This window comes from Dendrobium catenatum, unplaced genomic scaffold, assembly GCF_001605985.2.
Source record: "Dendrobium catenatum unplaced genomic scaffold, ASM160598v2 fragScaff_scaffold_199, whole genome shotgun sequence".
NCBI classification, from domain to species: Eukaryota; Viridiplantae; Streptophyta; class Magnoliopsida; order Asparagales; family Orchidaceae; genus Dendrobium; species Dendrobium catenatum.
In genome coordinates, this window is record NW_021318661.1 from 786,890 (window position 1) to 800,043 (window position 13,154).

General features: G+C 34.0%; 2 protein-coding genes across 6 annotated transcripts in view; one reads left to right on the top strand and one right to left on the bottom strand.

The window, feature by feature from the left end:
• Nucleotides 1–1,258, top strand: part of LOC110110423 (protein CHAPERONE-LIKE PROTEIN OF POR1, chloroplastic) — a 29,382-nt gene extending 28,124 nt beyond the window's left edge. For all 5 annotated transcript variants that reach the window (XM_020841898.2, XM_020841897.2, XM_028692951.1 and 2 more), the window contains one exon: nt 836–1,258. In XM_020841898.2, the coding sequence (XP_020697557.1) occupies nt 836–986 (151 nt within the window). In that variant the 3' untranslated portion in view covers nt 987–1,258. The remainder of the gene's footprint in view (nt 1–835) is intronic.
• Nucleotides 1,259–4,716: 3,458 nt separating this feature from the next.
• Nucleotides 4,717–12,840, bottom strand: LOC110110416 (probable serine protease EDA2). Its single transcript, XM_020841882.2, has 4 exons — nt 12,816–12,840; nt 7,615–7,698; nt 7,350–7,448; nt 4,717–5,046 (listed from the first exon to the last, which is right to left on the bottom strand). Exons 1-4 carry the CDS (start codon nt 12,838–12,840, stop codon nt 4,988–4,990), a joined length of 267 nt encoding a protein of 88 aa, XP_020697541.2. The 3' UTR covers nt 4,717–4,987.
• Nucleotides 12,841–13,154: the final 314 nt, after the last annotated feature.

Genomic DNA, 13,154 nt, shown 5'->3' on the forward strand with positions numbered 1-13,154 from the left:
TTGCTCCCCTTGAGCTCTCTCTCTCTCTTTCTTCAAGCTCTCATGCAAGAAGGCAAAGAAAAGAAACAAACTAGATTTTCATTCTAATATTCATTAGCTATTACAAGAGAAAAGACCCATATATATATAGGTCTCAAGCATACATGAATAAATAAAGACTAAATTGCCCTCAGGGCCCCAACATGACTCAACTCAACATAAGGGTACAATAGAAAAACATAAAAATAAAATGCATAAACAACTAGAAAAATAAGCTTTGAATTATGGCCATTGATCGGTGATGCTTCCGGCTATACACATGTTTGGACTTTGGATTGATGTCCTCATCACTAGGAAAAAACATTTAGGACTTAATGCTAGTTAAATCAAATCAGTGCTTTCCCTTTTCTTCAACTTGTTTGTGTCCAGCTTTAGCTGCCAAATATTACATTCTCATAAAACTTCCAGGTCTCTTTATATAATCTTGGTACATTGTGGACAGTTGTGGAACTACAGCAGAGGGCCTTCTTGTTCCCAGTTCGTGTAAAGCCTTGAAATGTTTTTATGCAGCAAGGGATCAAACCAATGCAGAGGGCCTCCTCTAAAGTTTAGAATCAAGAATTATATATATTTATTGAAAATATTAATAGCATTCTTAAAAAGTTTATGCTCCTATTAAGGAAAATTTCTGATTATGCTTCTGCATGCTTAGTTATCTTATAAGCGTTATTTGTGAAAATCTCAATAAATAGGAGTACTATTTATATGTACCTGAATTTTTCATCTTATATGCATTCATCATTCTGCTATATTATAATGAAAAACTTCTTAATTTTATTATTTTGCTATATTCTAGGATTGGTGCTTTCTTTTTCTCATGGCTGTTGGGCACCTTTCTCATGGTTTCTGTGATGCCGCCTCTTCTGAAAGGCCCAAGGAGTCTGGAAGTGACTACATCGTTAATAAGCTATGTGCTTCTGTGGGTATCTTCTACTTATCTTAAATAGTTCAGTTCATCAGTTATGATCATGTGAAGGCCAAGTTTATAATCACTGTAGTGTTGTTGGGTTTATGCTATCTGTTTTTTCAAGCCTTGAGGTGCTGTGATTTTGAGCAGGTGGAAAGGGAGATGGTTTTGTATTTTAGAAGAATCACAATTAGTTTCTGGGCTTGAAATGAGGCTGAGTAGCCAAATCAAGTCATTTCCTGTTTCTACTATGTAGCAATGACAAATGTACATCATAATGGATCTTTTGATCTTGTTGTGTTTTTCCATTTATTTATTTTTCCCTATAACTGTGTTACTATGTGTATTTTCATAACATTGCTGCCGAAGTAGAAGTACAGTAAAAGAGAACAGACAAAGTTACCTTATAGAAGCCTCTCTGAAGGAAGAGAGATTATTACGTGCGGAGTTTGGGTGCAGAGAACCCTTCGATTTTGTGACTGTGAACAATAAATGCACAACTAAACGCAGTGGTGAACAATAATTGCGTTTTTACTGTTCACAGTCACAAAATCATGATTTCATGCGTCCGGACTCCGCATGTAATAACCTCTCGTGAAGGAATGGGTGTAGTTATGGTTAAATACTGTTAGTCTATTTGTTTCAAATTTGATGTAGTGTATGTCATCTTTTCTTTGAAGCCTTGAGGTGCTGTGAGTTTCTACAAGAGTAATGGGATTGTTGTTTTTCTGTTATTATGACCATGATATTAGAGCAAATTCATGATATTAGAGCAAATTCAAGTGATTTTCCTGTTTTTCAATATGTTGTGATGGAAAATGCACATCAAATTTGATTTTCTAATATTGTTTTGTTTGTTTTTTTTTCCTTGTTATACTTTGTGTATTTGTTGGAGCAAATTCAAGTGATCTTCCTAATATTAGAGCAAATGCAAATGATCTTCTAATATTGTACTGTATTATTTAGATCTTTGTGTTTATTATTTATGTGTTTTTTTGTATTCTTATAAGGTATTAAAAGAAATTTATACTTATTTGATTTTAATACATTTTAGACTTTCCTTGTGATGAGATTATATGTATTTATGTACAAGAGTTCAAGAAAAAAAAAAACATATATATATATATATATTGTACAAGAGTTTTTTTTTTTTAATTTTTTTTCTTATATTATTTTGCGACTACTTAGTAGTGAACTTGTTTTTTTATTATGAATATGTAGGGTTTTACTCATTTTTTTTATGAATTACGAAATGAGCATATACGTGAAAAGGTTGGAGTAGCTCCAGTAGAAGATAAGATTAGAGAGAGTCGTCTTAGATGGTTTGGTCACATAAAAAGGCGGCCTTCCGATGATCCGGTTAGAAGAATAAAGGTATTAGACGGTTAGGAGAGTAGAGGTATTTAGATTTGACTTTTGTTAAGAAAGGTAGGGGTAGACCTAAAAATACTTGGTTAGAAAATATTAGGAATGAATGAGAATGACTTTTAATAGGACACAATGGAGAAAAAGAATTCATGTAGCCAACCCTACGTAGTGGGAAAAAAGTTTGTTGTTGTTGTTATTATGCATCATGTGCATTTTTCATAGTTATCTCTGCAAAAATGTTTTTTTTTTGTTTTCAAATGTTTCAATATCCATAAAAAATGTGAGGTCAGTACATTCCTCATAGATAATAACACTTATAAGTGTAAGTGCGTCGAGCAGGGTCAAACTCGACTTGATAATGAGCTCATAAGGCGAGCTCATTGAACTTCGAGCTTAAACTCTTGTTTGAATATCTAACAAGTTTAAATTTGAGCTTGATGAGATTCTACTTTTTCAACTCGGGAGCTAAACTCATTTAGATTAATATTAAAAATAAAAAAATAAAGTGTATTATTAAAAAAAAAAAAATTGCTAGATGCAGCTAAAAAATGCAAAACATTAATGCATTTACGCTGCCAGTTGCTTCTTTTTGGGGAAGGCTGTCACCTGTTGATATTATTTTAAAAAGGTTTATTAATTATTAAAAAAAATACTTTTATTCTTTATCTTCACCACTGCTCTTCTCCAACTGGTGAGGCAAGCTCGTGAATCGAGCTTAAGCGAAACGAGTTTGAGCTCACCAAACGAGATCAATTCGAGCCCCTTTCTAAGCTAACGAGCTGAGCTCGAGCTAGCTCAAACTCAAGCTCAACTTTGCTCATTTAACACGCTTATTAGCAGCCACACATTAAAAAATATATATTTCTCTAATTTGTTTTGACTGAATTAAACGTAAATTTACATAATATACATAAAATTTGAATTCAAAACTTTCAGTAGTCTTAAGTTTTCACCCAATAGATTAGGTTGGGTTGTATGTATTTGTTTTATGTGAATAAAGCATTATTCAAACAGTAAAATGTCCTTTCATAATCATTTCATATTATGATTTTGGCTTCGTTTGGAACGACTTTCTTACTGTTTCTAAAAGCAATTTTTTAATACAAATTTTTTAATTTTTTACTAAAAAATAGTTTTAAGAAGCAGGAAAAAAGCCATCCTAAATGAAGCCTTTGTTGGTGTTTGAAATAGCTTTCTTTTTATTTACTTATTTTTAAGATGAGTGTGACAATACATTTTTTTTCACATTGATTTATAGTAATGTACTATTATTATTAGAAATAAAAATAATATTATAATACATTTTTCTTTTAATAATATACTATTCTATTATTATTTTTATTGAAACAAAAGATGACTTCCAGTATTCCATATCCCATAAGCGAAGCTCACTTTCCTCATTTACAATAACAAAGTTGCAGTAAAACTACTTGAATCTATCTGTAGATTTCAACTTCGTTTAAGACGACTTTCTTATTATTTCTTAAATCAAAATTTTAGTACATTTTTTACAAGAAACTGCTTTAAAAAGCAGCAAGATAGTTATACCAAACGAAGCCTTCATCTACGTCCCAATTGCAAAAAATAATTCATAAATTACTCCATTAAGACCACAAATAAAATTTTGAAACTCTATACAATTACATGGTTCAGATCTTCTATAATGAACATGGTAAACAGTGGAAGAATCTCAACAATTCAATCCATTATAAATGGCTGAGATTTAATTTATCTTTCTTTTCAAAATTGCTGCTTTTGTTAAATCTCTACTATCCACAATGTATTAAATGATCAAGAATCTCCAACCATACATGCATATGTATCATTATAACTATGAAGATTCCTAGTCACAACTACATTGTTGAAGCCTATGGATTGCTATGCAGCAAGGCTTAAATTTAGTGCAAAATTCAGTAGACAAAGCCTTCATCATTAGATTTAGGGGCAAATTATTTGGTGCGGAGTCCAAACGTAGCACTATATCCGAACTTCAATTAAATTTATTCACGTGTAATATGGACACGTGGAGATTTACTGTGCTTTTTGTAAGAAATTTTTTTTAGAAATTTAAAACATAACTTTCTACTCTTTTGCTGCGCTTTTACAGTGCTTTTGCTGCTCTTTTACTGTGCTTTTGCTGTTCTTTTTCCGCGCTTTCACTTTGTTACACTTTTGCTACCCTTGCGCTTTCACTATGCTTTTACTGCCTTCTGCTGCGCTTTCATTTTGTTGCGCTTTCACTGTGCTTTTGCTATGCTTTTATTTTTGCTTCTCTTCGATGAAAAATAAAATCCAATTAAATCACCACGTGTCCCTATTACACATGTACAAATTTAATTGGAGTCTAGACGTAAAGCTACGCCCGGACTCCGCACCAAATAATTTGCCTTGGAGAGGGACTGTTGAATATAATATTACCCATAAACTGGGAAAGATTATTTTCATAACTCAGTTTATGATAAAGACAGTCAGTCACTGTTCTAAGCACAGCCTCTACAGGCTAAAACTTCTCACTGGACAAAAATAACTAAATATTTGATAAACAATGTTCAAATAGAGAAGTATGCGTGCAAATTATAATTATATCATAAAATCATAAACTCGCTTCTCTTTTTCGAGAAGATATTTGTGCATGATATAGGATTTACCTACAGTTTATAGTTAATAGCCAGTTCAGGAAGAAGAAACCATGCTCCTTGCTGTCCCCAAGAAATCAGATGCATCATCATCTCCTGAAATATTGATATGACAAATAAATTTGTACAACAATTTAAATTAATTGGAAAGTAGATTAGGAATGTCAATCATTCTTTTAATTGTAGAGGGACATACAGTTTTTAAGCTCAAATTCTTAATGGGAAAATCGAAGAATTTTAATAATTGAATATCAGAATTCAAAATCACATAGAAAATAGTGATACAGTAGAAATAAGGTAGCAGCGAATATGTAGCAAATCTAACTTGTTCTAAAGAACAGACCGAATTAATTTGACGGTGCATGATTCTGATTCAGGAAAGAGTTGACTATAACTTTTTTTTTTGCAGGTTTTGATTATGATATTTGACAAGAGAGTTAAAATTTTGCTAAAAGAGAACATAAGGTGAAGAAGAAGTTAGGAACTTAAGAAGCATTTTATTTGGATTTAGAGAGTTAGGAAAGATGAGGCTTGGTATTGGGGATTTGATTTTGCAATAAAATTTAGTTAAGTGATCTAAGCAATCAAAATCAATTCCAACCAACCGTGTTCTAGATGAACCCAAAAAATAGCATTTGCTTTTTTAGGGTTGAATAAAAAAATTACATGCTAGCCATTCTCCAAATAAAATATTATGTTGGATAAATAATGTTTGGGATATTTGAATTCTAGTGTAGTTAATGAAATTAAAAAATCTACTATTGCTCTTCTTTACCATATTTGCTTTAAAAAATATAAAATTTTTCACTATTTATTAACTCTTATTATATACTATATTAACTCTATACTCTAATTTATTAAATGATAAAATAGAACAATATAATCTCATATTCACTTGTAATACCTAAAATACCCTTTATATTTAACTTTGGAGTTAACTTTAACTCTTATTTTAAGCTTTGAGACTAAATTGTCTCGCTTTGAGACTAAATTGTCTCAATTTCTAATAGTTGAGGGAAGGTAATGCAAAACTCTATAATTAAATTGGACATTTATCAATTATCGAGGGACTATTTTAAGCTTTTACTCATTTCCTAAAAGAGTTTTATTACCTAAGAACATATATGAGATAAAAAATTAAAAGCATTTGATTTTGGATATACAAAGATAGATACATGCCCTAATGATATATTTTGGGGAGATAAGGTCAATTAGGATTATCTCATATTTGTGGTAGATAAAAGTTGGTTGTTACACTTTAAAAAAAGTAAATAAATAAAAATAAAAGTTGGTGGTTAATCCAAAGAAAAATTATAGCAGGTGGAAAAAAAACTCGGATGGAGATAAGCTAAGATTGCTTGATATCTTCCATTAAGTTTCAGACACCAGAGATAAACTAAAACAAAAAAAAATTGCTGAAGGGATGATTTTACAATAAAACATATGCATAAAGATCTTTTTTGTGACGCCAAATGATAGAGAAGCATAGTGATCTTCTGATTCTTGATATCCTTCTTCAAATCCACAAAATAGTCATCTTAATGTAGCTAGTGATGTGTCAATCCTTCTAAAATTATAAGCAGTATATATAGTATTTTGCCGAAGCTTTTGGCTCCTCCACAATGGCTTGAAATAGAAAAAATTCTTTCATTTTACCAGGTCCAATAAGAATTTTATTCATGTCATAAACTGTCTTATATGATTCAAAATTCGCATACTTATAGATGATAAAAAAGAGCAATTATTCACAAAATTGTGATCAAATGGCTAACAAATTGTTAAATAGAAAAATCTTTATATATATATATATATATATATATATCATGCTCATATCAGAAAAGGGAGCATAAAATGAAGCTTGCCTTATAGGGCAAGAACAATTTATAACTCTTTATTATATAATTACTCTGATAATAATAACAGTTATTATGCTCATCTCAGAAAAGGGAGCACCAAAAGGGTAAGGAGCTTGCCTTATAAGCCAAAGAACAATTTATAATTCTTTATTATATAATTTATTCTGGAAATAATGTAAAGCTAGTGTTGTCCTCGATCATATTTTCTATTTGAAGTCTGTCAAGATTAAAAACCCACGGCCAACAAATAAAGTACCAAAGGAGCATATGGACTAATTCAGATCAATATGGAACTAAAAAACTGAATTCAAGTAAATAGCTTCTGAAATCCGGATTAAGTAGCTACTAACAGGATAGAAAAGCTGCAGTAAACTGTACTGAAACAACGTAAATACAGTTAATTGGATAGAAAATGAAGTGTAAGGTACAGTTAATTGGATAGAAAATGAAGTGTAAGGCAAAACAAAATACTCATATGTTAAGCTAACCCCTTATCTAATTGATGTACATTTTCTTATCATCACTTTTAGCAATGCTTCTTACCATCGTAATCACATTGTGAGAGCCACAAGTCAATATGTTCAATAATCTGCTGTCTCACTTTCTTCACTGCCTCAGGAGAAGTGCAGTTTCCAGCATCGCCTAAACAAATTTATAAAGAGTGATTTTAATATATAGTAGGAACTCTCAGTAGAGTTTCGAGCATTCATGTAAAATTATATTCGTTATGAAAGGGGAAATACTTTTAACATTTTATTTACAATGTCAGAGAATAAACTTTATACATAGCAACTAGTCCATGCCATACCTTCAATGTTCAAAGGAGACTGGGGACATCCTCGCAAATCTGAACCATGGCCGCAGTTATGGCACTTGGTAATGTAAGAAGGCACTGATCAAGTTAAGAAACTTTTAGAAACAGTAATATTCAACAAAAACCAACAAATTTCCAAGAAAGTAAGGAACCACAACTTAATTTTAAGAGAAGATAAAGGCTATTTGAAAAGCCAAATATAGGAATTACCAATATTTCTGAGTCCATAGAAAGGTCAAATAGGTAATTAATGGCCAACCAGCACCATGAATTTGTTTATAAGAGGCCATTAAATGACATGCTACCTACGTCAGTAGACAGAGAAGAGTTCACAAGCGTCAAATATGCAATGATGCATGTATGTGTGTATGATTATGTGTAAAATATAGTGGATTTTAGAATTGTCAATAGGTAACACTAGAAACTGCTTTTAATGGTCAGAGAACCTGAGAGAAAGAGTTTCGATAGAGAAGCTAACACATTTTCTTTAGATTGCCAGAAGTACAAAATTAATGTGACAGATGAAATTTGTTAGGAAATTCCTGTAGTCCCTAATTATAGGTTTGGATCGAAGTGCATTACTACAAAAAAGGCTAATATGAGCATTGCAAGTAAGATTATGCAGTAGACTCAATAAGTGCTTGCTATAAAATTAACAAGTCCATCTAATTGTAGTTATCAATATAAAGAAAACTTCAATGAATTCCAAGAAGAGGGAAATATCTTTGAGGATCATGCTTGTTCAATGAAGCCTTGGTGACTTTACTTTGACTTGGGAAATAGCTTTGGATAATTGGGCGAGTTTATTTGATGACTTAAATTAGTAAATTCAAGTGATCTCAACAACGAATAAGAGTTGGGCTGAATATTAAGAATAGGACCTAATGATATTTTCGATTAGGCATTAGCTGTTCGTGAGCTGAAGTAAATTTTAATTTGTCCACCCCGACAAACTATTGTAGAGGGTGGATGGGTTTTACTTTAAGTGATTTGATGGATCATTTCTACTTTAAATATTAGGATTTTAGAATGATTTTTTAGATTTTTGGATGACATTCAAAATAGTTGGAGTTAACCCCTCCGGTTGAAATCTGCATTCAACATGACTATCATCGGGATATTTGGGATCATTTCCACATGTGGATTGAATCTTGTCGACTTTGTCTAGTTGTCGACAAAGGATCGGGCTTCGTAGGCTTGGTACTTTTGTTGGTGAGTTTTCTTTATTGAAGTTCTTAATGACCTAATATAAATGTATAAAATAAATATCCCGGCCGACCTTGTGATCGCATGTTCATTTAATGGTTCGAGCCGTGTGGATTTCTATCTGCCCGTATAGAAGGATCAGGCTCGAACTTAAGTTTATTTGCTTAACCGCGCAACATCCCTGGATGTCACGTGTTTACCCATAACACGCTCGCTGGGGCACGTGCAGGTTTTTGGGGGCATTTTATAATGATTTGTTGAACATTGCCGACTCTTATTTACCTGCTTAGGAGGATCATATTCAAATTTATTGACCCGTGTGGCATCCCTAAACGTCAAGTGTGTTCTAACAACATGCTCATCGGGGCCCATGCGAGTGTTTGCGAGCACTTCTTAATTATTTGTTGAACCTTGTCGACTCATATTTACCTGTTTAGGAGGATCGGGTTCAAATTTATTGACCCGCGTAATATCCCTAGACGTCACATGTGTTCCTACAATACACTCGTTGGGGCCCATGCGGGTGTATAATTACACATGCCCTTTTGAGTACATATGTGCATACATATTATAGTGCATGTGCGGAGGCATTTTTAGAATATTCAATTTTGATTGGGTTTATGGGCAACCATCATTTGAATGCAGCACTCTACTTGGAAGCTCATACACGCCTTCTATCTGCTTGTACGAGTGTTGCAGATTCAGTGGCTTGTTGTAGCAGCTTGTGGATTGAATTGTTTGCTCCTTTATACATGTAGATTATCGTGCACTACTTACTGCTTTCTGTAAGTGAATTATAGTGCACTAACGAATCTCCTATTTTGAAATGTACGAATTGGTACTTTTGGTAATCCTTTAGCATTTATTGGAGAAATTTCAAGTTTCTTTCATAAGAATTGCCATATTCTCCATAATCTTCACTATTCACTGCTTGAAAGATTCAATACACTTGATTATATACCAACATTGATTGTATAGTGGTATATCTATTGCAGTTTTGTCATATTTGCCCACAAATCATATGTTAAAAATGTAACGGGCCTCCTTCAGCAGTTCATAAGCATTTACATTTATTGTGATCATTTAGAATTGTACTTATTATAAGTCTCCCTGCTCATCGTATGTTGACTTTTAGTATTTGTAGACGACTATTGTATCCATCTACAAGCTGATTGTCACCAATAGGTATTCCATCATGTATGCAACAGTTCTTCAACTGTCATATATGGGCAAGTTGTAGCGAGTACATTAAATACCTGCATTTGTTGCATAATGACTATCTTTATTTGCCGAGGACTTGCAACATCTCTACTATGCTTGCTTGTAAATTAGTCGGTTGAATGAGCTGCATTAAATATGCATTTCCCATGCAATCTTCTAGTGTTTTCATTCACTTCGACTCTTATGTATTTCGATTATTAGTATCTTGTGTATATATCTGCATTCACAAAGCTCAATACGCCTTATCCTCAATATCTACAAGGAGTCCTTCACATCTGCCCATAGACAACATGCTAAATGTATAATGGGCATTTTCCAACGGCTCGTGGGCATCTATGTTCATTGTGGTCATCTGGAATTTTGCTCATAGATGTCATCTAATGTTTAGATGGGTATCTTATAAGAGGTTGAAGGGCACTTGCATTTGTTATATGCCATATGTTCTTGCTTGCAATAAATTGATATATTTGCTAGACACTATATGGTGGTTGATTGTAAGGATCAAACATATTTGTCTTTGTTTTGATATTTCCCATAAAGCATTATTGTAATCTTCATATGCCTTTTGCACGCATTGAATGCCATTTGATATCATGCATTGCTGGATTATAAGTTGACAAATATTAAATATAAGCAGGTTGTGGTGAACATAATGATTCATTCATGTATTTGTGAATGCAGTGTTATACAATCACAGATCTTCTAGCACCACATGAGTTTGCATTGTTTCTTGGGATGAATCAATCAAATCATATTCATTTAACTTCAATAAATCTTTCATTCATACGCCAATTTTCATTTGGATTATTAGAATTGTTATTTGGTTTTGGTATTTCATTTGTTCATCAATTGCATCTCAATTGAAATGGTAGTTTGGAAATATTGTATCATTGTTCAAATGAAATTCTTTATTGATCATTTGAGTCCAATCCCTTGCTATCACATTGAGTTCGAATTTTTATACATTTGATTCAAATTCAAACTTAGTTCATTTGAGTTCAATTTGGGTTCTTTATGTGGTTCAAATCAAGTCTGAATCAAGTTTTGTTGTCCAAATCATCCAAATTCAAATGCATATCTGAGTCCTCTTTAATTTATTCAAGTTTGCAAGTTCATTTATTGTTTGAATTGAGTTAAAGTCCTTTGTACAAGCTCAAATTTCGAGTCCAATTTGTCCAAGTCAGGTTTCCTGTCCACTGGAAAATCCAACAGCCTCCCGACGTCTCCCCCATTTAGGGGAAACTACAGGAAACTGGGTCTCCCGCCACGCTAGAGAAAAAGTGTGTATGATAGGTGTCGGGTGACACCACGACCAAAAAGTCTTCAATCCCACCATGCCATAGAAAGGCGTGTTGGGTGTGGGCTCCGAAAATTTGGCCCCGGCCTCCCCGCCGCTTTTTCTTTTTATTTGAGCGAGGGGAGTTTTAACGGATAAGTTCCAGGATAAATTTTGGAAGGCGGATGGGTTTGTAGATAAGACACTACCCAGAGATTTCGCCCTCATTTTGCAAGGACTTTATGATCTGAGTTCTGGTTTCCTATAGCACAAGCCCCTATAGTTAATCTATTAATTACCCCTCTCGATCACGAGAAAGAACTTTCGATTAAGGCTAGTCGTCAATCAGATTCATATAGAAATACGTGTATCTGGCATATAGTAGCAGCATAGTTTTGTATATTGAAAATTGGGAGTTCTGATATTTAAAAATAAAAATTTCCACCATCTTTCACTTAAAGCGGATGGTGGGGGAATGGATGATAGACCCGATCAAGATCCCATGGTTCCGTCGTCCCGGGCCATCGTGGTCCCTGGTCTACTTAGTCAGAGGAGGTAGTCGACCCAACCTGACAGAAGGATCCTTGTCGGCAGCCATGGGTTGCTTCGTCCAATGGTACCTTGTAGACCTGGGATGGGTATTTGCCTAAGGGGACAAATTTAAATCCACCTTAGCTAATAGAGGGCTTTGTACCCTATCGATCATATCCTATTGATTCATATCTCAAGGATTTGATGCCAATAAGGAACGCATCGGCGCTAGCCATAACCGGTATTTCGTGGCGCCATTTGGCGGCAAAACCAATAGGTTCAGAGGGCCCCGGGTCATAACCGTTTATCCTGTGGTGCAATTTGGCGGCAAACCGCCAGTCAGAGGACACGTACCACGTCCTTACTGGCAGGAGACTGTTTTGAGAATGGATCCTAGTGATATTTTCGACTAGGCATTTGACTCTTTGTGAGCTAGAGTAGTTTTTATTTTTGTCCACCTCGGTAAACTATTGCGGATGGTGGATGAATTTTGCTTTAAGTGGGTTAATGAATTTATTTCATTTTAAATATTTTTGGGATTTTGAGATTTTTGAAATTTTCTGGGATTTTTGGTACAGCTTTGGAGTATTTGAAATGGACTTTTGGGAGACACTTGAAAGTATTTGGGAACCCCTCCGGTTGAAATATGCATTCAACACGGCCATCATCGGGGTGTTCGGAGTCATTTCTCTTTTGTTAATTGAATCTTATCAACTCTATAGAATTATCAATAGAGGATCAGATTTCATATGTTTTATGCATTTATTAGTGAATTCATAATGTTATAGACCCTTGAAGGCCTAAAATGAATGTATTAAAACAAATATACCGATCACCATCACCGTATACTTGTTTGATTATTCGAACCCTGTCGACTTCTATTGACCCGTATAGAAGGATCGGGTTCGAACTTGAATTCACTTATTGACCCGCGCAGCATCCCTAGACGTCACATGAGTACCAATAACATATTCGCCGGGGCCCATGCGGGTGTTTGGGGCCATTTTATAATTAAACCCTGTCGACTCCTTTTTACCTGCTAAGGAGGATCGGGTTTAAAATTTGATAACCCGCGCAGCATCCCTAGACGTCACGTGTGTACCAATAACACGCTCGTCAGGGCCCGTGTGGGTTTGGGATTGTATTTTCCCCTATAGTGTTTCTATGTGTATACAGATTACAGTGCACGTGCAGGAGATACTTTGAAATAATTGTAGTTGTGCATATAACTATCGTTTGGATGCACACAACTTTTCATTTAATAGCTTATACACGCCTTCTGTCCGCTAGTACGAGTGTT

Excerpts from the sequence above, each read along its gene's own strand:
- LOC110110416 (XM_020841882.2), bottom strand. The coding sequence starts at position 12,840 with ATGGGCCCCGGCGAATATGTTATTG. Across the intron at positions 7,699-12,815 it reads CCCCGGCGAATATGTTATTG|TGCCTTCTTACATTACCAAG; the intron begins GTACTCATGTGA and ends TAACTTGATCAG. Across the intron at positions 5,047-7,349 it reads CTCACAATGTGATTACGATG|GAGATGATGATGCATCTGAT; the intron begins GTAAGAAGCATT and ends TCAATATTTCAG.